The 26,740-nt window shown below is 46.5% G+C and overlaps 1 protein-coding gene across 22 annotated transcripts in view; it reads left to right on the plus strand.

Moving 5' to 3' along the window:
• Window positions 1-26,740, plus strand: part of RERE (arginine-glutamic acid dipeptide repeats) — a 1,170,479-nt gene that overhangs the window by 786,852 nt on the left and 356,887 nt on the right. For all 22 annotated transcript variants that reach the window (XM_078642320.1, XM_078642327.1, XM_078642330.1 and 19 more), the window contains one exon: window positions 8,580-8,678. In XM_078642320.1, the coding sequence (XP_078498446.1) occupies window positions 8,580-8,678 (99 nt within the window). The remainder of the gene's footprint in view (window positions 1-8,579; window positions 8,679-26,740) is intronic.

Genomic DNA, 26,740 nt, shown 5'->3' on the forward strand with positions numbered 1-26,740 from the left:
CAGTCAGAAGTTAATTTTCCTCTCCATTGCAGAATAAAGATCTGCTGAGGGAAGGCTTATTTTTCACTGAAGAAATAGTTTTTGAATGCTTGTCTGGCTTTATTCAAGGTCTTTGGGCCATTGACAACTTATTTGTCTTTTCTTGTGGAAGTAGAGGGTTTTATTTTACGCTTCTGTTTTCAAGGAGCCTATCATCACCTCTTCTTTTCAGTTACTATGTCAGCTGAATTGAAAGATGGACTTTCAGTATCTGTGGTGTCTTTCAAATTCCCAAATCGAATCCTAGTACAGTGTACTAGGATATAAAGCAGCACTGCTTTGGGGTCTCAGCTGGGCTTTTTATGGAAATAAATCTGTACCTACTTTTTCTCAGTCGCAGCAAAAAAGTAGAGATCATTCTTCTGTCTCAGAACTACGTGGATCCCACTCTATCACACTGGGAGGGCCACCAGTGAATTTCACTGTTTCCTTTCCACCTTATAGCCATCTTAGCCGCCAAGGCTTTACTATTAAGAGGATTGCCAGTGATGTGTTTGACTTAAAAGCTTCTTCCACTATCCAGAGCTTCTCCAGTGACTCATTCAATGGCATGGCATAATTCACCATCGAACCAATGCACCAGTATAAGTATTTGTGAGTTCAGATTTTTTTTAGAACAAACCTTTGCAACCCACCAGCTTTAATGGACATAAGGCACAGCATTTTTTTAATGTAAAATGTTTGTTAAAGTCACAACCTTGACCATGACCTACATTATTGGACTGTGAACAAGATATTCATCTGCCCATAAAAGTGGCAAATTAATACAAGGTTGTGGGCAAGATATTCTACTGACCATAAACGTGGCAGATGGTGAACTGCCCTAGAGTCTGGAGCTGAAACACTTTTCAGAGCGGCGTGCTGGCATGTGGCATCCGGTCATCAAAATCACAAGATTTTTGAAAAGTCTTGGTGTTAAAACAAGTAATTTAGCAAATTTAAGAAACTACTTCTACAGCAGAGTATTGGGGTGAGCGGGGGCAAGGCCTCATATACATTTGTATGGTAAAATGAGGTTTGTGGTGCATTTTGGGTTAGATAGATATGTACTTTTATATAGTGCAAACAGAGCCCAAAGTCATTGAAGCACTGTACGTGAGCATCAGATTACATTACACAATTTCAGATTCATTTTATTACAAGCACAGTAGTTTAGTGATTTGCCCAGAATCAAAGGAAGTTGAGCCAATGGCAGAACTCAAACTGGTTACCCAAATACAAAGCCAAACCGCTCTGACCATTAGGACAAAAGCCTATTTCTCAGTTTATGTGAAAGTCCTACACAAGTGGCATAGTAGCGTGTGGTCACGTATACTGCCCATTTTCTTCTGAAATAGCTTTGTGAAGTAAATTAGTAGCAGAAACAAATCCTGGAAAGTTTACCTGGAGTCTTGCTTTGGGATATTTGCAAGGGTTTGTTTTAAATTTGGATTTAGGTACGTTGCTTAGCACCTTTGCCCTGGCGCACAAACAGGGCTGATCATTTTGAATATTACTTGCATATAAACCAGGACTTTTGTGACCCGCCAAACATCAGCTCTCGACCCCACCAGTGGGTCCTGACCCACATTTGGGGAACACGATACTGGACTTAACCTCTACCTCCACATGAATTTGATGACCTGCCAGTGCTGCAACCACAGCTTTTTGTGATTCTTCCACACTCAATGAGTTTTATGAGGTCATGCGTAAACAGTCACCCAGGCCCTAGTCAGCAGCAGACTCCACTACTGAAAAGCCCTCTACGCCGAAGCCTCGTCCAAGCTCATCAACAGACTGCAAAGAATCTAGAACGCCTCTGCACGCCTGATTTTTGACGTCCCGCGCCGCGACCACATCACCCCCCACCTGAGGAACCTGCACTGGCTCCCCGTCGACAGAAGAATCTCCTTCAAGCTCCTGATCCACTCACACAAGGCACTCCACAAGACCGGCCCAGCCTATGTCAACAGTCGAATCTCCTTCTACGTACCCAACAGGAAACTCCGCTCCGCCGACCACGGCCCTGCGCATCCGTAGAACCAATTCCGGAGGCAGGTCCTTCTCCCACCGCGCCGCCAAGACCTCGACCACCCTCCCACTCAACCTACGACAAACCAAAGACCTGCTGAATTTCAGGAGACGATTCAAGACCTGGCTTTTCGACCAGGAACAGCAGCATCCGGTCCAAAACTCCACCTCCCATGATGCTTTCCCTTTCACACCCCTGCATAGGCAATGCAAAAGGCTGGATACCTTGTGGAAGACGATGCTTTCTTCCATCAGCCTGGCATTGCGGTCAGTGAATATTGTGTGCCTTTTAGGCTGTTGTTACCATGCTCTGTGGGATTCGGTAGCGCTGGTGCTACCGACAGTCCGAAGGAGGCACGAGCATTCCTCTCCCAGTCTGTTGCAGACAGGAGGGAGCAGTTGTGCTTATTTTAGTTTCAGAGGAATGGCCTTATGAATTGCTCTGTCAAAGGGAACACATTTACTCTAATATTCTTTTGATGATCTTGTATTTTCATTTCATATAAAACCAGAATTGGCTGTGATAGAATGGACTGGTCACAATCTGACAATTTCCACTTGACCCGCTACGTTTTTCCTGTGCGTCAGTTTACTTGTTTTTCAAAGGTGTGAACATTTATCAAGTGCTACGTTCATAAATGTTTACATATTACTAGTAGATGGACTCAGCAAAGTCTTGTTGGGATCTAAAGACTATGGTTTTGTTCTGAATCACCAGTACTAAAACTGTCAAATCATTACTATGCATGAAACACAAATTTTATCAACTGATACCTTAGTGAAACCTTGATTAAAGTTGTATTTGAAATGTGCGCAACTCATTAGTAAAACGTGCTGTGACGTTTGATTGTTTTTTAAGGTGCCAGTTTCTGTCTGCATTTTATTCCAACACCAATGTTGCGTGAAATCCTTTTGGTTTATTACATTCATGAATGGTGTGCTTTATAAACTGATAGTTGTGGTTGTTCGAAGAACGAGAAGGCCCCTTAGCATTAGAGGTATTCATCTGTTTAGCTTGGTAGATAATGGTCAAGATCTAGTCTTTCTGCATCCTAGCACCTTCACTGATAGTCGAACATGTCGAACAGTTCCTTCTTTATGTGGGGACCCTCTAGCATTCAATCCACAATTAACTCCAAATGGTGCAGAAAGCGAATATGGCCAAATGTAATTAAAGCACCTTCTAAACAGCTGATCTGAATTCACATTCTGCATTGAGCACCCTAAACAATTTGCTAACAAAAAGTGTTCAATGATTGTAAAAGGTGTTCTGATGGGCATTACATTAGGGTAGTATTGAAAAAAGGCAGCCAGTCCATTTAAGAAGCTTAGATTTTTGCAATCCCAGAAGCAGTATACTGGACCATGGAACACTGAGAGTGTTGGTTAACCCAAATTTCCAAAGAGTTTTTAGTTGAAATTAGGTTGTTGTACATCATTTGATGTTTTCCAACTTTGAGAAACATTTCAAAGCTTTTTTTGATTTGCCCAGAGAATCGTGTTGTCGTAATGCCTTCACTGTTTGTGAAGTGCTCTACATGTTGCATCATTGACATCAGTTGTGACCCTCACAATTGAGTCAGAATTTTTTCTTAAATGCTCTCAATCACACTTAAATATCGTGAGGGCATCAGACTGATGGGCAAGCTTGAAGACATGACAACCAAGGAGAAGGAATAGCTCAAAACTGACTTTAGAGAGGGTTCTTCCTCTACTATAACTAGGCACTCTGCCCCTAAGGAGACTGGAGATCCCTGGAAAAAAGATCTACAACAGAAGAGAAAAGAAAACCACATCTTTCCTGTCACTGTCAATCTCGCTCAGTCAAGAAAATGAATGTCTGATAACAGTGCAGCACTGACTTTTTCAATGCCAGGGACGGAATTTTTGTTACATTGAAAATATCACCATTGTTTGGAGAACAATGTAAACTCCCATTCCTATGTTGCCTCATCAATAGCAGAGGCTTCTTCAGACAAAAAAAATCAGATTATCTCCTACACTGGATAAAACACAACCACAGCTCCACTTGGGCCTCTGTCTTTCAGAATTCCTGTGGAGAAACCAGTCCAGTCACCTCTGCAGCATTTAAATCTGCCGCCACCAGTACCACTGAAATTGATGGTCTAGAGACCATCCTCCGTGTCTCCAACCAGGAAGAGACCACCTTTTCTTGGGACATCGTAGAGAGCTTTTTTACCTCTGAAAGCACCACATGCCTATTAGCAGGCGCAAGATATTCCTCCAAAGGATTATTAGCAGCCACAGAAACATAAACATGATGGGTCATCTTCACAATCTTCTCGACTGTCAGTTCAATTGATCACATACACATCATTGTGGATTTCAGTATCCTTCACAGGATCACCAGCTAGAGCGTCTCCTGTGAACGATAACATTATGTTCCAGGATATGTAAGCCAGAGGCGCTGTGAAACTAAATGTACCTGTGGAAGAGCTTTGTATGATTATTTCCATAGTCATGGGCACTCTGCAACCTCATTCAGCACCCAAACCATTGCTTCCTCTAGTACCAGTCTGTTAGAACTAGCAGAAGAAAAATGTTTAAATCTCGCAACTACCAAGGATGAAACACCTAGCCTTTTGAAAATCCTCTGGTCTTCAGAGAAAAACATTTCTCTCCAGGTGGAGGGGTCGATTAGTCACCATATCATTCCATGAGAAATTCCCATCAAATAAAATCACTTTGTAGGGGTAACCCTGTAATTAAAACATATGATTTGCACTCACTGACCAGCTTTTTTCTGAAGCCTTCCCACCCTATTGGTGTGGAGGGAGAAAAGAAATGGAGCGGGAATTCATTCATGAGTCACTCCACTGTTAATATCAAATGGCTTTGTGCATTCTCCATCTCCACCAAACCTTACACAGGCTGTTGCACCTATATAATCCTGCTGTATAAAATTAATAATTACTCTATCTACTCCCATGGACTTCATGATTTCCCAAAGCTTACTATGGACCACACAGTTGAATGTGGCTGATAGGTCCATAAACACCATGTAGAGCTGGCCCTTTTTCCTCTTCTGATTTTTGGTACCTCAAATCAGTTGCCAGAAATTGTGCTGTCTTCAGTTCAGACCTGACCAGACCTGAACTTACTCAAGAGGAACTCTATACTCTAGAAAGGAAAATGTGTTTCATTTGAGGAACAGAGTATTCTCTATCTGAGAAAAATGTCAACTTCTAAAAAGGTCTCTAAATCCAACAATTTGTTGAATCATCGATTATGAAAATCAATGGTCTAAGAATGAGAACAACTGAGGTGACCAGTTATAATTGTCTCAAACCGCAAGACAGTCTTTGACTTGGTGGTACAAGATGAGCGTTATATACATTTACAAGATGAGCGTTATATACATTTTTGATGGATAATTCTAACTGGAGATTCTTCACCTATTAAATAATCTCCAAGCGTCAGACTGGATCTGGAAATTTCAGAGCTGTTCTCCTGTGCCTCCCTAGGTGGCATCTTGAGGCTTAACTGCTGCTGATGTTCCTTTAGTGCGTATAAGCGCCTCCAGTGTGCGTGGACGTCCGTTTCGTTCTTTCTCTTCTTTCAGACGTGCATCCAAAGGTTTTACCTAGTTTTTACGTGATATTTTTTGCCTTAATTCTCCAAAAGCCATAGGGTTGAGATGGTGCAGGGACTGTTGCAAACACACGTTTGTGATGAACGCTTACAAAGTCTGTTTGTGGTGCCTGGGTTCAGACCACAACACTAAGGCCTGTGGCACTGCACCCATATGAACCCGAAGGCCATACAGGAACGCAAGGTCAAACTCAAAATCGCCAGACAAGACTCTGTGTCTCGATTGGTGGAATTTAAAACCAGGGTGTTGTTCCCACAGCGACTCGTCATCGGAGTCGAAGTCTTGGGTAAGGCTAAGAAAAAACACTTCTGTGCATGTTGTGCTTCTGGCACTATTACTTGTGCCGGTTCCACTTGCATCAATGTCGAATGAGCATAACATCCTGTTGTGCTATCTGACTCTGATTTGAACCGCCTCGACCGAAGTTGTGCCCTACACCGACCGCTTATCTGATTCTGATACTTTCCCTTTACCACATACTGGGGCCCAAAATGTACTTAATCTTTTTGCAGCTGATTTTTGAGGTTGACCATTATAATGACGGAGGCAACTGGTATGAAGAACTTCAGTATACCAGTGGGCTTGACACTTCCATGCCCAAGGATGTTACCCCATCGTCTAGATGGTCTTGTTGTTTTATTCTCACTGTACTTTCATGCTAATTACCAAAATCCCCTTTAAACTTCTCCTTCTCTAAATGCATTCATTCCAGTCTTCACCAACACCCTGTCAGGCAGCTGAGCATAAACTACGACAGAATCATGATATCATTGAGAATAGTCACAGAAAATACCATAATTGTGGTGGCAAAATGGGGCGGAAGAAGCCAAGGGAAATGAATTTGCCGGACAAAATGGGATGGGATTCAAAAAGAGAGTATGATTGCTGAATAATCCTATTGGCAGTTGCTATGAAGTACTGTCTAAACTGGAGACCTATAGATAAACTATATTGTTCTGGAGAGTTCCATTGAAGCTGACTGGAAATGGAAAATGAAGCACAGGCATACCTCTGTTTTCTGGGTTATCTTGCTTTGAGTCCTCTAGTTCGATTTCTGAGCATACTACTCTCTGGAAACTGCTCTGAGGAATGCCTCGCAATTCATCTCCTCTCCTGATTATCTGCGATCTCTTGTGCCATTTATGGCAATCGTGGCAGGAAGCTACTTAAACTACTTTTTACTCTTTTGACCTTGGAGTTATTTATTCTGCTGTGGACCTCTTACCTCTAAAATGACTTGTGTTCTGTTTCTTGATGCTTATGTCTCACCTCACCCAACCACTCTCTTCCGGCACTTAGACTTTGCTACATCTCTTAGTGACATCTTCACATCTGAGCTTTCATACCACTTGTATTCTGGTGATTCCTGAATTCTCCTGTCTGAACTTTTACAGTAAGTCTCGATTTCCCAGTCGTCTTTTGGCAATCAGTAACTGGAGAAAAGCATGTTCACATCTTGCTTAATTTTGTCAAAATAAATGTAATGCGTACGTGTTATACCCAGTAGCTCTCCTCAGATATACCTGTGCTTGCTTGACCCCTGGCGTGTTCTTGACCTCCATAAAGGTAACAATGTTCTGTGTGTGCGTGAGAAAGAGCTTTTGTATACTTTACATGAGAGCGACCAGTGTATGTCCAGTGTGAGCCTGATTTAATGTAGAGGCTTACGTGGTCCTTCAAAGTATAAGATAAACAGCAAATATTGCTGGTAGCAGACAGAAGAAAGTAAGACCTGCACCAGGATCTGTGTTACAGTGGGTGGTGAGCATACAGTGTGAATTGTGAATAATGAAGAAACCCCCAAATTAACATGCAGTTTCAGTTGTTAAACACATGTATAAAAAGGAGATTAGTTGCAGTCTGAGGGTATAAATCAGTATTTTCGTTGCAACCCATCAGCCATAAATAGTCGAGGGTCATGAGAATGGGAAGCCTTTGAAACACTAAGTTGCCACCATTTAGTAGAAATGTAACAGAGTTCCATCATATGCGGTTTCCTGGTAGGCAATAAAACACTCTAGGTGACGAAGCTACAAAAGCTCTCCAAGCTTTTTATGTTGTTGAAAACTGTATGTAACAAGTCAGTCTAATTACGAGTCACAAGGGATCACTGAAATCATTAATATTGGTAATCATTGAAAGTTATCAAGTACCGAGCATCAAGCATCAGTTGTTTGACTACATTAACACTTTCAGTCTGCAGAGCTCTTATCGTGAGCAGAATTGACTTTTGTACCATGTGCTTGGTGGGCCCGCCACAGTGTTTGCTTATCCCATGGAACCAAGGACCATACATTCATCACATGATCCATTTTCAGACTCCCCAGGCAAAACACTACCCTTTATTTTCACAAAGCTGGTTGTGCTTCTAACAAACTTGAATTTTAGCAATCAAATCTATAAAAGGCTTCAACCCTTTCATAAGGATTCACTAGATGCATTCCTATTAACAACCTTCGTTTAGCCTACATAAACACCCGGTGCATTGTCCAGATTACAGTCCTTTTATCTTACTGTTCATTTGACCCACTTGTTAGAGCAGTGAGGCTCTTTCTTCATTGACATACCCACTAAATGACTCCTGTTTAACTTTTTCACCTGCTGCCTACCTTCCAAATGTTGTCAGCTGCCCTTCAATTCTTTTTGCTGAGTGCAAGGAAATCTCATGGTACTTATGAACACCACGTGGCAATACCTTAACCCTCAGGGAGAGGGGGTTGAAGTGTTTAGCCCCTGTGGTAGGGGAATTGGAGTACTTTATGTGACATCGGAGACATATGTATTCCCTTTGTCCTACAGAAAGGTGACCTATTTTGCTAGACTAGATTCGTGCAATGCTTGTTGGTGATTAGTGTATAGCCCACTCATTTAAGTTTTTAGTGAAAATGCTTCTAAAACTGTTTTTTTTTCTCTCTAGCTACATGAATGTAACTATGATGCAGGAAAAGCTTTGCAACGCCTTGTGAAGAAACCTGTCCCAAAGCTAATAGAAAAATGCTGGACAGAAGATGAAGTGGTAAGAAGATACTTTTTTAGTGTGGTATAGTGAGGTTGGGGAAACTTGGGGCAATATTGCAAGAATTATGATGACATAATTGAAAATAGAGAGTACTATGTACTAAACGCTAGGAATCCTGCCTGTCTTAAAGATCAATTTCTATGTTTTTTTCAGTGCCTATCGCCATTGTGACTCTGCCAGTTGTTCATTACTTGGTTGCAGCAAGTGTAGTAGGCACCATAACAATGTACCTCCTAGCTTTGCAGCACTGGCACGTAGTAACCCTTGCTTTACAAGTACCTCCTGTTCATCAGTGAACCCATGCCAATCTTTACCTATCGATGTTCTACCACCCAGCTTCAAAATTGAGTCTACATCTTCCCAGTGCTTCTGATTTCTGTACCACCAAGCGAAGGAGGTTTGCTGTCTCCACTCAATAGCTCCCTAGCTCCAAGAAACTATTTAAGGTCCTATACTGCCTTTCAGTACCGTACTTCTGCACCTCCGTGAGGCATGACTGGATCGTCACAACCTGGATCCCCTGCAGATTGGCAATTTTCAAATATACCCTTTTGCCAGAGAATGAATCACCTGCTTAGTTTAATATTTGTCTATCATTGGAGCATCCTCAGTATTTATAAACACTGTATGGCTAACTACCTCTGTGTGTGGGCTCCTCTTTTGGCAGAGACTAACAGATTTAATCTTTAATAAGATCTTTTGTGTGTAAACAGGTTATAGAGACAGAGTGAGCATCAAACTAGCATTGGCGAAAGCAGTAGTTCTAGCCTTGGCAAGTGTGCAATTTGTTTAGAACCATTTTGTATGCAAAAATATTTATTTTTTAAAAGTAGCCCAGCATGCAGCTACAATAGCCATGGAACGGATAGCTACATGTAGCCACAACAGCTATGGCACGGATGGGCACTACTTTTCTGATTGATACTTTGAACTACAGATTAGTCTCCTTTAGAATGTTTCCAGGTGCCAGACTGGATCCCAGTAATTTTACAATAAAGCTCCTGGTCACTAATAAGGTGGTGCCATGTTGCTCCGCAGTCAATCCGTATTTCCCTAGAATTTGCTGACTGAATGAGCGACACCCCTGCATGCTGTGCCAGTCATTCTTCGTGTACCCTTTGATGCGGATCGTGAGCTCTACTCCAAACTTAGTCAATCGTATGAAGACTTAAAATTATCTCAGCTGTGTGCTAGAGACTATATCGCCCCCAAAAACAGCAGAGTTAAAGCTGTGCTGCGACTGCAGAAAGCAGATGTCTTTTATGGACCCACACAACATTTGCTTTTGTGCTTGTGGTCTGGCCATAACTCAAACTTGTGTTCTAAGTATCCCCAAAAAAGCGATCTGAGAGCAGGATGCAAAAATGTTGCAGAAAATTAAGAGGTTGTGGTTGAAACATAAGTCCCTCTCCAAGTCTTTGGGCCTCTTCAAGCCTGTTCATGGAACCAGTCACATGTGAAGTCCTGTTCCAGCTCGAAAGTCTTTAGGTAAAGCAAAAATACACCATAAATATGTCCACCAAAGATCCTGCCACACAAGCAGCTTCTGGCTAGGACTTGGTTGTATGTCTGGTCCCAGCACACTCTGTATTGCCTGGGTCTGCTGTCGTTGAACCTGCAAGACATAGTGGAATTCAAGAAAGCTTTGCTGCACCAAGAGAATCATCAAGGGCACCATTTAAACATCAGCTGGTAGTTTCCCCTTGGCACCAACTGACCCTATGGGACCGGTTCCTGGACCCTTTATGATGCTGGTGTATATTTCCAAACTGACCCTTGAGTTCATGCTATTGTCTTCCATGCCAGCAACAACTCCGCTGGCCCCGAACCAGGTTCCCATGCCATTCTCCTAACCCGAGCTGTTGTCGGCCTGCTCCAAGCCTATGTCCTGCTATGAGATTACAAAAGTGCAACTAGTCATTTTGCAGCCAATCCTCAGCCTCTACTTTGACTCCAATACAGTCAGAGGCTAGACACCTTGTTTGGATCTGTAGCTGACGTAGTTCAAGGAATGCATCATTATCGCCTTGCCGTTGAGGATGATGAAACGGACTGCCTGCTCCCCCTTACTGTACCGATATGTATAGATTTAAAGAATGCCACTGGACTAGAAACATCTCCAGAGACGGACCTAGACTGAACACCTAGGCTATCAATCTAAGTAGTAGTGTAAAGGACTACAGAAGTGCTAGATTTACAGCTGTCTACTGTTAAAGGCTAATTTATTTGTGATCCATCAAGCAGTTTCAGCCTCTTTGGAGCCACTATTGCCATTCATCAGCGCTCTTACAGACTCATGAATCTGTGCTTGAGCTCTGTCATTCTTTGGCCAGATGACAAAGACCAGCAGTCCTGCCAACACCCATGGTGCGACTTTGTTACGCGGTATTGTCTCACTTCACTTGGTCACATTTTGGAAGAGCCAATAGCATGGTGAGCTGGAACCCCGTGTGCTCATTGGATTTCCAGATCGTAGTTGGAGGCTGTAAGCAACTGATGGCCATAAAGGGGTGTGAAAACAGCACAGGACTTCTGCTCCAGCCTCCGCAAACATTTGTTTTTCTGGAGGGGGAGAATGAGGTCGGTGAGGGCTGGGGAAGGGAGCACACGGGCCTCGTATGGCAGTTCTCTGCATTAAGCCCGCCCCTCCAAGGCAACGTCCTCTTCTCACACTTTTATTATTGAAGTGTGCAGGTCTAGGCCAGCCACCTTTCAGTCATCGCCAACACTTTCATCCTGTGCAGCAATGGTAGGCTCAGTCCTTTTAGGGCAGAAGTCATGGTGGCATCCGAGGCAGACAGCTCGAGCAGGGACAGCTCTCCTCTAACACTTCCTTGTCTGCACACCAGCTATCAAGCCACTACACCTTGCCTTCACAGGCTCATAGTCAGTAGGAGGCAGGATATAACATTTCCTCCCTGGCTGGGATCCTTCACTTCGGACAGGTGAGTTTTGCAAATTATTCAAAGGAGCTGCACCGTGGTTTTCATTTCTTCACCGACCCATTTTCCAACCACATCAGATTGTCTGTCGGAAAACTACTCCACCTTCATGTTGCACTAAGTTAACTTTTTGCTAGTCAGGTGGCATTGAGTGGGTGCCGCCTTTGAAGAGAGGTGCTATTTGGACTACTTAGGCATATCGAATAAAGATGAAGGCTTGTAATTGAACACTGCCCACTGAATGTCTTTCTGTGGAAAGATAAATTCAAATTGCTCACCCTGGCTCAGATTCTTTATGCTCTGGACACACGACACTGCATGGTGTCCCTGGACTTGCAGGACCCATTTTCTGTCCTGCAGTTTAGTTGTTCGTGAAAGTAATGGCAGTGGTTGGTGCCCACCTTCAGAGGTGTGGTATGAGTATATTCCTGTTCCATAATGACTGGCTTCTCAAGCTGGACTCACCTCCATCAGTCATAGACTGCTTCTGAATGACGTCTGAACTTCTGACATATTTGAGTTTTCATCAGAGCTGAAGATCCCCCTCCAGTGAAGCGGTCCTACACATGTTGGTGTTAATAGTATTTTCACTGCCACAGCAAGTTCAGGATGTTCAGGGTATGATTCTGATGTTCGGGCTCAATCCTTGGTTTTGTACATTCTGATCGCCAGATGGCATACACAGTTTTGACAGTGAAACCTCTGCTTTCAGTGGGCCCAGCACCAGGACTGCCTCACCATCCCATCCAGATTTCGGAGGATATTACTCACAATTTTCTGTGGTATCACACATGTACCAACTTAGCCTGCTTCAGGGTCCACTCTTCCTTCCCCACCCAGACTTTTCCCGGTTGTGACAGATTAAATACCAGTGGGTTTGGGGCAGTAGGGTTGCATGCAGGAGGCAGCAATCAGGGGCTTCTGGGCTATCAACCTTTTGAAGCTTCAGACGATCACTCATGCCCTCAAAACCTTCTTGTCTTTCATGAGGTGGCTGGTACTGGTCCTTGTGGACAAAACCAACTGCCAGATGGTACTCCAACAAGTAGGCCGAAGTACAGTCCTGGATCCTGTTCCAGCAGACCCTACATCTTTCTGCTAGCCAACCATCTAAAAATCTCTGAATACCAGAGTTGATTAGCTGAGCAGATATCTGCTGATGGATCACGATTGGTGTCGCCACACCGAGGTCGCAAGTGGCATCCTCGGTCAGGGGGGGTGGCCCGTTAGGTCTGTTTGCAACTGTTAAGGTAGCTGTATTATAACTACTCACTGGTGTTTCCTCCAGAAAAGTCAATCCAACATAGATGGGATATGCACTCCATTGTATGTGTTCCCACAACATTGCTTCTCGTGCCTCAAGTACTAAGAAAAGTCATGATAGACCGGACCCAAGTCATCTAAATCGCCCCGACTAGGCCAAGAGAGTATAGTCCACACAAGAGCTCCTGAGTATTTCCTTTGCCCTCAGATCCAGCTACCAGTTGAGTAGAACAAGAATATAGCCTTATCGCACATGCAATGATTAAAAATCCAGTCTTCAAACGTTGTACTTGATCTTGAGCGTTATGATTTGTTACTCCAAAAGAGCTTTGTTCCAATTTAGCAAACATGTGTTTCGTCGTAATCACAACTTCATCAGGTCTGGATACCTGTTTAGGCGGCATAATACAATAGATATCCAGTCCTTCTGAACCTTTGTTCTGTTTGTGAATGTAGGATGGACATCCCTCCTTGTATGTGCACCGCATTACTTTTTTTTGGGGTTTTTTTTTTTTGGGGGGGTATAAACTTTTATTCGTCGGTAGAGCATACACACAGCATTCCGCCTACAACCCTGGGGCTGGCTGCAAATTAGTGTTACATAAATACATAGCACAAACAGTTCGCAGAATCAACACACCGACATCCCAAGGGTCCGGAGACGCAGGCCTGAGATAGCACGACTTAGTGTGTATTCTGAGCGTGTCGACGTCCCCCGCCCTGTCCCCTTCAACCATGGTAGGGGTGGATGTTATGTCTACTATGTAGTGAGAGTATACCCTGAAGTGTGCATGTCTGCCAGCGATAACCGGGTCGAACATTACTCACGCAACAATCCCGCCCAACCCCACCCCTCCCCCCCTGACTGCCCCTGTGTCTGACTCCACTGCATACCCGTCTCCACTGTGCCCCGCCCCCCCCCCCCCCCTCATGTCCGTGCCCTTCCTGCACCCTCCCCATTAATCAAGTATCCTCCCCCGCCAGGCTCCCCCGCTCCACGTGTGGCCCAAAGTGAGTGTTCCCAGGTCTTCCGTGTCCCACCAGCCTCTTCAGAGTCCCAGGTGTCCTGCCTTCTAACCCCCATGAGCCCCCGTTTACTGTGTATCTAATCCTCGGGGCCCTCCTCCCCTTCATGCCGCTCCTCCGTGTCCTCCTGATCTGGAACCTCGGCGTCTTGATTGTATTTGTAAGTTAAATACAGGTCCCAAACATTTTTTGGTCTACTAACCGGGGGTAGGAGTTCACTATAGAGCTGTGACTGTGTGCAGCCATACAGCATGTCCCTGCTCCATCTGCGTTTCGTCGGGAGCGGGCCGCGCATCCAACATTGTGCCACCACTCGTCGAGCCGTGCACCGCATTACTTACCTGCATTTAACAAATAGTGTTTACTTCTAGGTAAGTGCCAGGAAACCGAAAGTCACCCTCTCTTGTCAATACCAGTTAGGGAGGACCCTCTGTCTCAACAACTGGGGAGCATCCTGTACACGAGTCTGTGTCACATAGACCTCTCTCTTTGTGGATACTGAGCAGCAACAGTTAAATGCTTTACAAAAGTTCATCTACGCTGTGAGAAAAAGTTTTATTGCTGTAGGGAACGACATACTAACCCACTGCAGGTCAAACCTTTTGATGTATTTTGGGTGTATTATTGTTCTGATAGAATAGCTAGGCCTTATAGTGGGCACAGTTAAGGGTTATCTGTTTTCTTTTGGCATTTTTGTGTTTACCTGATCAACCCCCTATGTTTAGATCCTGTGTTGTGATTCATTTTATCAAAGTTTTTTCTTGCATGTTCCCCAAAGCCTTTCGCCATACCTTAGTGGGATTTGAACTGATTGTTGGCATTTTCTATGTTCACACCTTTAGAGCTGATGCGCATTTGCTCACTGCAACCACCTAGACAGCCTTCTTACCCAAAGTTGTTATGCCAACTCACCTTTCTAGTGAAGAGGCTATTCTAAGCACAGATTTCTCACTGCCCTCCTACATCTCTGTTCTGTGGAATGAACTCCTGAATATTATAAGATGCTGAGTTAGATTTTGTCCCAGTCTCCTGCAATTTGTTTGATCTTCACGTCTGAGAAGGGGAAGGGAATTATTAAGAAACAGATGTCAACTTGCAGGGGTGGTGCTTGTATACAGCTCTGATGTCTTTTCTGGGGCGCTAAAGTGATTGTGGAGCCACACTGCATCACCTGACGGCATGTAGGAGCATACCTGTAAAATTCTTTGGATCTAGTTAGGCACCTGGGCGTTTTCTTGAAGGTAAGGAATGCACAGTAAGATATAGTACCCACCAGAAAGAGTATTACCAAATGTAAGGTACTTGTTCTTCGGCAAGCTGTCAACATCTGATCAGGCAAAATGATACTGCTGTCAATGCTAGGTAGCCACTGAGCTGACGTTGTGTGACCCTGTGCCCCATGCTTGATGATGTGGGTGGAAGCAAAATGGGAATGCCACTAAATCAGCACTTTGAATGAAGAGGTCTTAGTGAAAGCCTCTGTAAGTATGTATATATGTATGTATTTTTTCTGAAGAATTTCTTCCCTTCAAAAGGTGTCAAATTAAACTGTTTTCATAGGACTACATAACCTCCCACAGTATAGTGAAAACTCTGCATTGTTGCTTTGTGACATCTTGGGAGATCCACAGCCCCAGAATGCAGCACCAGTGCTTTTGGTCTGTTTTTCTTGGCTATTTAAATTCCTCTGATAGTGATTTCTAGCCACAGAGCTCAAACTCGATTCATGGGGTTTCCAGTGCGATCCTTGTTGCAATGATATGTATCTGATTGGTGGATGGCATGGCATAGTAGGGATGTTTACAGATTATTGGTCCGAAAACCCGGGAGCCACCCCAAGGAGTTCCAGACATCTTGCCCTATACATATACGTATATATTCCATTTGCGATGTCCAGGGGTGATTGATATTTTCATGCATCCTCTCATACCTCTCTTAATATTCAGATCTCTCTACCAAACAAGCCTTTCTAAACCTTTCCCTCTGACTCTTCCTGCCCATCTCCACATTTACTTAACCCAAACCTCCTCCTACTGCTACGCGCTCTAAAATGAACAAACACTTTCTAGAGCCTTTCCTAGTCTATCTATCCACTATCCTTTTCAATCCAATTAACAAACTGACATGTCCACTGCTCTATTTAATTTTATATTTCCCTATACTAATTCCCCACTAATCCTGTATCCAAAAGAGACACGTTAGTGATAGATTCCCTACCTTAGAATATCCTTGGGTATCAGACTGGATCTGGAAAGTTTTTCGTCAACACTACCCCTGCGCGTCAGTAGGTGGCGTCGTGCGGCTCCGCGTCCGTTGCTGGCGTCGTAAGCACCGAGATGATGTCACGGAGACTACTTAGGCGCCACCCATGCACGCTGACGTTCGTTCTTTATTTTTCAACGCCAGCAAGCGCAGATCCGGTTAGAGCACGTACCCTAATCACTTTTTGACTAACTTTTTTGAGACTTTTGTATTTACTTCTTTGAGTCTAAACTCCTGGTGCCGCGTAGGGATGCCTGGTTTTAAATCCTGCGGGGCCTGTCGCCGTACGATGTCGGTGGCCGACTCCCACGGCATTTGTCTCTGCTGTCTGGAGCGCGACCATGACTCCTGGTCATGTTCCGACTGTCTGGCCATGGCTCCTAAGGCTTTGCGGAAGCGGTCCCGAAAGCTGCTGGAGGCCAGGCAGTCATCTCCGTGCCGTTCGAGGTTCAGGGGTCGCTCGAGGGACCACCCGCGGAGCCATCATCATCGCTCCTCGGGGTCAAAGTCTTCACCCGCGGAATCAGGTAAAAGACGTAACAAGAAAAAGTCGAAGAAACCTTTACACTCTCCGACGTCGCCCTGTCGGTCTCCGGACGCGGACGAGGGGGGCAGGGGTTCTTCCGCTGCGGCTCCATGGAGCCTGGGAGTCCCGCGACATACCCGCCTTATCTGGGTCCGTCGGCGACTCCTGCCCTGGTGCAAGAATTTCTTGCAACCATGGACAACCTTTTCAGGCCTAGGAATCCCTCTAGCGTGCCTTCAGGACCTGCGGTCCCAGTTGAGGGCCCTTGCTTGCCGTCGGCTCCGCTACCAGCACTGCAAAGTCCTCCACCAGCGGCTCCGGTGCCACAATGGATCCCGTTCGTCCCACCTCCACCCTTGCCCGGGTTTCCAGACAATTTTGCTCCTGCTTGGGACCCTAATTGGAACATGGAGCTGGATCGGTGCCGGCACAGTTGCACCATTTGTATTTACCTGTTCTACTCCCACCGCAGCAGCCTGTACCTAGGGCCGTGGAGGAGGGGGATGACTGGGAGGGATTTGAAGATCCTCTTGCACGGCAGTGGGAGTCAGATCAGGAGTTGGCGGAGGAATCGGAGGATGCAGGTGGGCTTGACCTCTCCTCTGAGCCCGACTTTCTGTCTCCTCCCACGGTCATGGAGGAAGGTGCCACTTATACTGTGGTGCTCCGTAAAGCAGCTGAGGCCCTTGACCTTGATCTGCCTTCTGTCACTCTTAAGACAACCCTACTTCTTGAAGTGCTTCAGCTGGCGGCACGTTCTATGGAACCTCTGTGTCTGTTCAATGTGGCCCTGATGAATGTTTTGATGGGCACTTGGTCTAGACAAGCCACTGGGGTTCCTGTGAATAAAAACGTGGCCAGGCGTCATCACCCGGCAACGGGTGACCCTGCTTTTTTAACGAATCATCCGACTCCAGAGAACCTGGTCATTCAGGCCTCCACTTCCCAAAGTGCATTCTCTACCGCCCCCCTGGATAAAGAATCAAAGAAGCTGGAGCAGTTTGGCAAAAAGTTATTTTCTTCTGCCAGCTTGGGGCTGCAGGCAGTCAACACCACATGTCTCTTAGGCCGCTACTCTCACGCTGTGTGGGACATGGTGGCGCACACACTGCCCAAGTGCCCGGAGGAAGTTCAGGCTGTACTTTCCCAAGCTGTTTGGAGGGGAAGGACGCCGCAAAGTTCGCCATTCGGTGTGGGCTGGACACTGTGGACTCTTTGGGTAGGGCGATCTCCACAACGGTGGCCGTGCGTCGCCATGCCTGGCTGCGGTCCACGGGGTTTTCTAGGGATGTCCAGAGATGCCTCATGGACATGCCTTTTGATGGGACTCGCCTGTTTGCAATAAGGCAGACAGTGCCCTGGAGCGTTTCAAGGACTCTCGGGCTACGGCTAAGTCCTTGAGTCTAGCCACCACACGCCCGACCACGTCTACCTTTTGTTCCTTTCGTGGCCACAGAAGGGGGCAACCCTACACGTCCGTTCAGCCAGAAGCCTGCGCAGAACCAACCTCAGCGGGGCCAAGCATGCGGGTCAGTCCACCTCCGCTCCCGCAGCATCTGCCTCAAAGCCTTCCTAGTCCGAGCTTTGGGGTGCACCCCACGCCGGTAGGCTGCAGGATTCAACATCACCTCCCCCGCTGGCGTTTTGTCACTTTGGACAGGTGGGTGCTGCAAATCGTCTGAAGGGGCTACTCCCTCCACTTCGAGTCTGCCCCCCCATCCATGCCACCTCAGTTCAACCGCATGTCGGGGGATCACTTTGCGCTTCTCCAACAGGAAGTTACGGCCCTCTTGGCCAAGGGGGCCGTCAAGCGTGTTCCTGGGCCAAAAGTAGGACGTGGTTGTTGTTCCCACTACTTTCTGGTCCCCAAGAATGAGAAAGGGGGCCTGCGCCCTATCTTGGACCTCAGGAATGTCAGTCGCTACCTCCGGAAGGAGAAGTTCAAGATGTTTACTCTGGCTCATGTCTTGGCTGTCCTCGACCCTGGAGACTGGATGGTAGCGCTGGACTTGTAGGACGCATATTTTCACATCCCCGTCCTGCCGACCCACTGGTGTTACCTGTGGTTCATGGTAGGCCAGGAGCATTATCAGTTTGCCATGCTCCCCTTCGGCCTTACCAGTGCCCCTCGGGTGTTCACGAAGGTTATGGCGGTGGTCGCAGCTCATCTATGCAGGTCAGGGGTGTCAGTCTTTCACTACCTCGACGACCGGTTGTTAAAGGCAGGCTCGCCCCAGGCAGTCGTCTCTCACCTCAAGACCACGGTCAGCCTCCTGCATTTGCTGGGGTTCTCCATCAACGTGTCGAAGTCGCACCTATTTCCCTCTCAGAAGCTCCCCTTCATCGGAGTGGTTCAGGATTTGACGCAGTTTCGGGTCTATCCTTCCGAGCAGCGAGTCGGGGATATTCAGGCCATGATTCCGATCTTTCAGCCTCTATACCGGGTTTCAGTCAGGATGACCCTCCTTCTCCTGGGCCTGATGGTCTCCTGCATCCTACTAGTGCAACATGCCAGATGGCATATGCGGGCTCTGCAGTGGGACCTGAAGTTCCATTGGGTACTGCATATGGGGCACTGCATGACCATTGCTGTGGTGGCTCATGAATCGCAATTGGGTCAGTGGCAGATCCCTCTCCCTTCCCCAACCGTAGCACACAGTGGTGACGAATGCGTCCCTCCTGGGATGGGGCGGCCACTTGGGAGATGCGGAGATCAGAGGCCTCTGGTCTCCGTCGGAGTCCCAGCTCCATACCAACTTTTTGAAGCTTCGGGTGACCCGACTTGCACTGAAGGCATTCCTTCCCTCTGTCCGGGGGGAGTGCAGTGGTTCACGGACAACACCACTGCCTTGTGGTATTGCAACAAACAGGGCAGGGTGGAGTCATGGACCCTAAGTCAGGAGGCTCTGCGCCTCTGGACATGCATGGAACATCAAGGCATTACCTTGATGATTCAACACCTGGCAGGTTCTCTGAACGCCAGGGCGGACTAACTCAGCTGCCGGCGCTTGATGGATCACGAATGGCGTCTGAACTCTGATGCGCGCAGGGTCTCTTTCTTCACTGGGAAGAGCCTTGGTTAGATCTATTTGCCACCGAAAAGAACGCGCAATGTCATCAGTCGGCGCGTTGAAATTTTCAAGGCGGCACTTGCTCGGCGACGCTTTTCGTCACGAGTGGAGTTGCGGTCTATTGTACGCCTTTCCGCCTATACCACTTCTGCCCAGAGTGCTGAAGAAGATCAGGCGCGACCGGGCCCAGGTTATCCTTTTGGCTCCAGACTGGGCACGAAGATATTGGTATCCAGAGCTACTCAGCATGTCTGTCGATCCCCCGATTCGTCTGCCTCTTCAGGAGGACCTTCTGTCGCAGCAGCAGGGGACGGTCTTCCACCCGAACCTGTCCAGTCTCCACCTACAAGCTTTGAGATTGAGCGGCAACAGTTGAGGCCATTTGACTTGCCTCCTGAAGTCTGTAATGTCATTCTGGCAGCCAGGCTTCCCTCCACAAAGTCTGTATACGCCTGCAGGTGGAACAGATTTGTGGCATGGTGCACAGCAAAGGCTGTGGATCCACTCTCTGCCCCCCTTTCTGAGGTTCTCATCCTCCTTCTTTCTCTTGCCCAGCAGGGCTCTGCTCTGGGCACTATCAAGGGCTACCTTTCTGCCCTTTCCGCCTTCTTAAGGCTACCTGATCAGCCATCTTTGTTCAAGTCCCTAATTGTAAACAGGTTTTTGAAGGGCATCACACACGTTTCCTCCTGTTCCTTTCGTGATGCCCCAGTGGGACTTGAACCTTGTACTTACTTACCTAAAGTGTGCTCCCTTTGAGCCGCTCCATAACTGTCCTCTCCGTCTTCTTACTTTGAAGACTGCTTTCCTGGTTGCCATCACCTCTGCCAGGAGAGTGAGTGAGCTCCAGGCTCTTTTTTCCACACCTCCTTTCCTCTCTGTCCATCCGGACAAGGTTGTGTTGGGGACGAGACCCTCTTTCCTGCCCAAGGTTGTCACGGCCTTCCACATTGGGCAGTCCATCACCTTGCCCACCTTCTTTCCTCCTCCGCATCCCTCGAAAGAGGAAGAGAGGCTCCACCGCCTGGACCCAAAACGTGCGCTCTTACTATCTGGATCGCACACGCCAGTTCCGGGTGGATGACCAACTCTTTGTTGGTTACGTGGGTGCTAAGAAGGGACGGGCGGTGCACAAGCTGACCATCTCTCGGTGGATCATCTTGTGCATCCAGGCGTGTTACTCCTTGGCTAAGAAGGAACCCCCTGTTGGGCTGAGGGCTCATTCCACTCGGGCCACGGCGACTACGACTGCCCTGGGCCGAGGAGTGCCCTTGCAGGACATTTGTCAGGCAGGTACATGGGCCTCGCTGCACACGTTTGCGAGACACTACTGCCTGGACAGCCAAGTCCGGAGGGATGGCTTCTTTGGCCGTTCCGTCCTCAAGGACTTTCTGGTGTGATTATTGGTTCGCAGACCCACCACCGGGGTTGGTATTGCTGGGGTATCTATTCTAAGGTAAGGAATCTATCACTAACGTGTCTCCTTCAGATGCACAAGTTACTACTTGTGTAACGATATATCTGTAAGAGACATTAGTTAGTGATAGATTCCTTACCGACCCGCCCATACTCCCCGTTCTGCGAACCGATATCTAGGGTTACGGTCATCCCATTTCAGGGCCCTAGTTTCATGGCACCAGTGTTGGTTCTATCATGGCTCTGCGTATCTGGCGTGGAAAAACTGTGTGTCAGAACTGACGTCAGCCTGCGAGGGCGGCGTCTAAGTACTCTGACGTCATCCCGGCGCTAACGACGCCGATGACGGACGCGGAGCTGCGGACGACGCCTGCCGGCGCGCAGGGGTATTGCTACGCAAAAAAATTCGGATCCAGTCTGACGCCTGGGGATATTCTAAGGTAAGGAATCTATCACTAACTAATGTCTCTTACAGATATATCGTTACACAAGTAGTAACTTGTGCTTCAGAGGCAGCATCTTATTGCAATAGAGGCCAATGCTTCCACTTGCCAGTGTGCAGAAGCTATTACACAGTTTCCTACACATCACGTCGGGCACCTGGGAATATTCTAAAGTTGAGGAGCCTGAGGTTAGATAGACTGTCTACCAGAAAGATCCTTACCGAGTAGAAGCAACTTGCTTGTTTCGACTAAGATTCGTCAAGCTTGCTATTGCAGCTTGTACAAACTACTTTCAGATTTTCAAAATACACGTTTTTCAATGTTACTTAAAAGGACAGAAGAAACTAATATCCACATACAGTTACATGGTTCTCATGGGACTAATAGAACCACAGTCTGAACCAATGCATAAGATAACATTAAAATACCTTATACTTAACAAAATTTACAATAGTTATCATGTTAGTAAGAAGTTAGTTAACTCCAGCCTCATCAGAAGAAGACCTGCCTCAAAATACATAGATAAGGTGATCACGAGAACACATCCAAAATTCCTACATAAAGTGGCCACTCCTTTCATTTAAATGGGTTAACTCATCACAATCGTTATTAGGAAAGTAAACATGTACTACATTGAACTGACTAAGCAACTGTGCAAAATACAAGACAATGTTTTATTATACTTGCTCCAGTCTAGGGCGGCTTCAACCTTTTCTGTAACAAAACCTACTTCTGATTGATGAGAATAACTCCAAGATACTGACTTGGACAATTTTGCACTAGTGACCACATCAAAGCCAATCACAGTAAGAATCACCCCTTGCAAGATTACTACAGGTAGTGGCCACCCAGATGTATGTCCCTATATTGATTGACATCAAAATATTATAACCAGAATATTGAATGACAATAATTTGAAGGTACCTCTAAAGGTGAGTACAGAGTTACTATTCTGAAGTTCACATCTATGTATCTTGAAGATATGCATGTCTTTTAGCTAAATAGATGTTGAGTTAAGAACATAGATAAAACTATACTCCCCTTTATATACTTACCTTCGTGATAATGTAGCCATCTATATTCTTGATACCATATAATGGCTGGACGATGTTTAACATCCTATATTGTAGTAGAACATCAACCATCCTAAAGCATAAGATGCAGTTGCTAATAGCAAAGTTAGGGAAAGGTTTATTATAATAAAATACCTCCACAGGAGAAAGTGCCCACGGGCACAAAGGAAATACTACAAGCTATAAATCTCCACAACTCGGTATGACCCATCATGCAAAGAGCAGCTTAAATGCGTTTTGGATTTTCAGTCATTTTTATTTTTAAGCTTCAGCATGTTAGTTTCTTAAAATACATTATTTTCTATCAAATATGCACTTTTCATTTTGGTTTAACACACTTTAAAGAAATCTCATCTCTAAGTCCTCTGGGAACTTCAAGCCCTAAACAAGCTGAGCCTTCACAGCAGACATTGTGGCCTGATGGCTACAGCTGCCAGGTATGTATCTTTGGGAGCCGGGCTCGAATCTTGGATTCGATTAAGCATCCTGTAAAACCAGGCAAATCTCCTTGAGCCAACATTTTAAAAAAGGGGTAACAAGTATCAAAGTCGGTGTGAAGCACTATTTTGTCCTTGTGAAAGGCTTGCACTAGGTTATACTGCACAAAATAAAATGCCTTGGCACAAATCCTAGGAAAAAGTAGTAGTGGCACTAATTAGCATATGCAATTCACAGTGACATCGTAGGAAGTGATGTCAGAGGATGTAACTTTATATCCTCATAGTAATCTGCCCATAAAGTGGAACAGGCCTCTTTTCCAAAATGAACAAGATAAAATAATCAAAATAAAGTGAGAAACTGTTTTAGCTATGGTTTACTTTGTTTTACATCACATAATGTGCATATCAATGCGTATTTAAGCTCAGAACTGGTTAAAACGAACTCTATTTTTTAACAGAGTTGAAATGTGGAACCTTGTATTTCAGCTTTAAATTCTATTAAAGAGTAAACAAAACATGCTGGGTGTATATTTTGAACGATCATGCTTGCTGTTACTACAGGTTGGTTTTCTGCGGGCTTTCTTCATATCCAGCTTCAAAGTACAAACGTTTGGCAAACTTGCAGTTCATTAGACAACATAAGGGTTATTGGATTGTAGTTTTCTCTACTTGCTCAGATAAATGATTCAGAGATAGCCCCCTACTGAGCCTTTCTCTCCAGGGTGTGCTGCCAGTGGGAAATGTTTTTAAAAGTGCCCTGAGGCCAAATTGCTCGCATGCTGTGTTTACAGATTCAAAACAGTGGTCCTAGACAATTCTTATTTAAATAGATCACTTAGTATTTATGCTTATAAACGACATTCAGAAAAGGCACACACGAGAAAGCAAGGCAATAGGCCACTTCAAGATGACAGATTATTTTCCATTTCTTTTAGTCATATTAGAGAAATCTCATTTAAATCAAAAGTTTCAAACGTATGATATACAATTATACATGTACTTGACGGTTATCATCAACTATAGAAAGTTTGAAAAAAATTTTGCTCAAGTGTTGAGAAATAGAAGGAGAGGAAAGGATTTCACAGGGAGATAATTCAAATGAATTCAAGTGTGAGTTCAACACCGCCTCATTAGAAATAAATGGAATATAATCTGTCATCTTGAAGTGGCCTATTGCCTTGCTTTCTCATGTGTGCCTTTTCTGAATGCCGTTTATACGCATCTATACTAAGTGATATATTTAAATAAGAATTGTCTGGGACCACTGTTTTCTTTACCGATCAATACCCAGGTCCTTTGACGCATACTGGATCACCCCATTGTTTATAATGGTGTTTACAGATTCAAGCAGTTTCAGTGCAAGGTGACTCCTCTATCCTCCTCAGCCTCTCACAAGGGGAATGGTGCCCCCTCTCTAAAAAAGTGTGGGACTCAGTACACCCACTTCTACCCTCGATTTGTGCCCTGTAAATAGTGGGTTATATCTGTCACCCAAATACTGTCATCCTCCAAGAATTAAGCACAAAGCATTAACATTTGATGGCAGAAGAGAGCAAGCTAATGGGTGAATTGCACAGTGTGAAACTGGAAAATCTGGGATCAATCTCAGCTTCTCTACTTGACCAAATTGTGTTATTTCACCAGGCCTCCTTTTTAGGCATCACCTGAGACTGTGCATACACTTTCGCTTGCAAGACATTTTGTTAACTGAAAGGCCTGTCACCCAGACCACCAATTGCGGACCTTTCATTGGCTTCATTATCATTCTTATTTGCGGACTCCTCAGAATGTGCTGGTTTCACTTTCCCTGTATTCGATTCTCCCTTCCGTGGAGCATGAATCATGTACTGATACCTTCTTTTTGATTAGTCATTGTTGCTTGTTTTCCCGTATCCCCTCCTATGTCATTGCTTTCCCCGTGTCAGTGCTTGCTCTGTCGTTGCTTTGCCCTCCTATGTATGTTGTTGCTTCCACCCCCTACATCATTGTTGCCCAAGTCCCCTCCCTATCGTTGCTTGTCCATTGTGCCTTTCCCTGTCTCTCCATTGTTACTGGTACCTTGACCCCACCACCAACCCCTCCCACACCCATCCAACCCCCTCTCCTTCGTTATTTATTGCCCTGTCCTACCCACCCACCTTCCATTCGTTACTTGCTCCTATCCTACCTACACCCCTCCTGCAACAAAAACATTGACATAACCAAATAGCTCTCGCATACATGGGAACTATTTGGCTTTATCAATATGGGTTTTTAGTTATGTTCTTAATCAACGTGGCTTTCACCCTCTCATTTTCAATATTAGTGTTTGTTCCTTTTTAGGTTTTGCCTGGCGAAAAGATGCGCTCTGCGCATCTTTTTCGCGCAGGCGAAAACCTAATGAGAACTGTAGTGTGGGTTTGGGTCGGCCCTCGTCATTCATTGGCTGGCTCCATAAATGGAGCCTAGCCATTGGACGAGGGGCCTGTCCGTCAATGCCGGACCAGATTCGGGGGCGTTCCCGAGATTCTTTGGCTTTTGCCGACGTCACGCTACGTCAGCCGAAAGCCGATTCTCGGGAACGCCCCCGAATCTGGTAAGGCACTAGTGGCACCCCGAGCGCTCGGCCGCCTCCTACTACGGTGCAAACGCTGCCTCCCTGATTGCCGCCGCTGCCCGGGGCCGAGAATAACTTGAGGATCTCGCCGGGGCCGCGGAGAGCAAGAACGAAGGAGGCTGCCCTCCCATTGGCTGAGGCGGTCGAGCCCCCTCAGTGCCGCCGCGCTAGGAGTGGTTATTGAGCCGCCACGTCATCGCTGGAGCCGCGCTGCGATTGGCCGCAGCTTCGCCACCATCGGAGGCTCGCCCTGAGAGAGGCGCATCCATCGGGAAACTTCGCCGCCTGCCTGAGCTAGAGACGGGCCGCCGCGCTGCCCGTGGCGACCCGGAAGTGACTAGCCGGCCGGCCAATCCTAGCGCGGCCGGCCGGAAGTGCCCGCCCCCCCCTCCCACCCCCCCCCCAGCCCGGGGGAAGAAGGAAGACGGCAGCCCAGGAGGAGAAGAAGTATGGCGGCTCACGCGGGGCTCCCGTGGCCTGGAGGGAGCCCCGGGAGAAGCGGAGGACGTTGCCGGTCTCCCATGCTGAAGAGGGAGACCGGAGAAGTGCCCAGGAGATTGCCGCCGTCGCAAGGAGCCCCCACCAGGACGGCGGCCCAGGAGAAGAAGTATGGCGGTCCACGCGGGGCTCCAGTGGCCTGGAGGGAGCCCCGGGAGAAGCGGAGGACGTTGCCGGTCTCCCATGCCGAAGAGGGAGACCGGAGAAGTGCCCAGGAGATTGCCGCCGTCGCAAGGAGCCCCCACCAGAGTGCCCGGTAAGTTAAATGGGCTACCGAGCGCAGCAGCACCACCACCAGAGGCTTGGGGCTCGGAGCCGCACTATGGTGGACCTGGGTGGCTGCCGCAGGAAACACCTCTGCAAGCCCCTGCTGCCCCCCGCCCTGCTCTGCTGGGCCCTGCTGCTGCTCTGCCAGCATTTGTATGGGCACAATACTCACATTCCGAGATAGCACACTTGGTAAGAGCGAAAGTACAGTGTATTCCGGCAGTATTCCTAAATAG

The sequence above is a fragment of the Lissotriton helveticus genome, chromosome 5_1, assembly GCF_964261635.1.
Source record: "Lissotriton helveticus chromosome 5_1, aLisHel1.1, whole genome shotgun sequence".
NCBI lineage: Eukaryota > Metazoa > Chordata > Amphibia > Caudata > Salamandridae > Lissotriton > Lissotriton helveticus.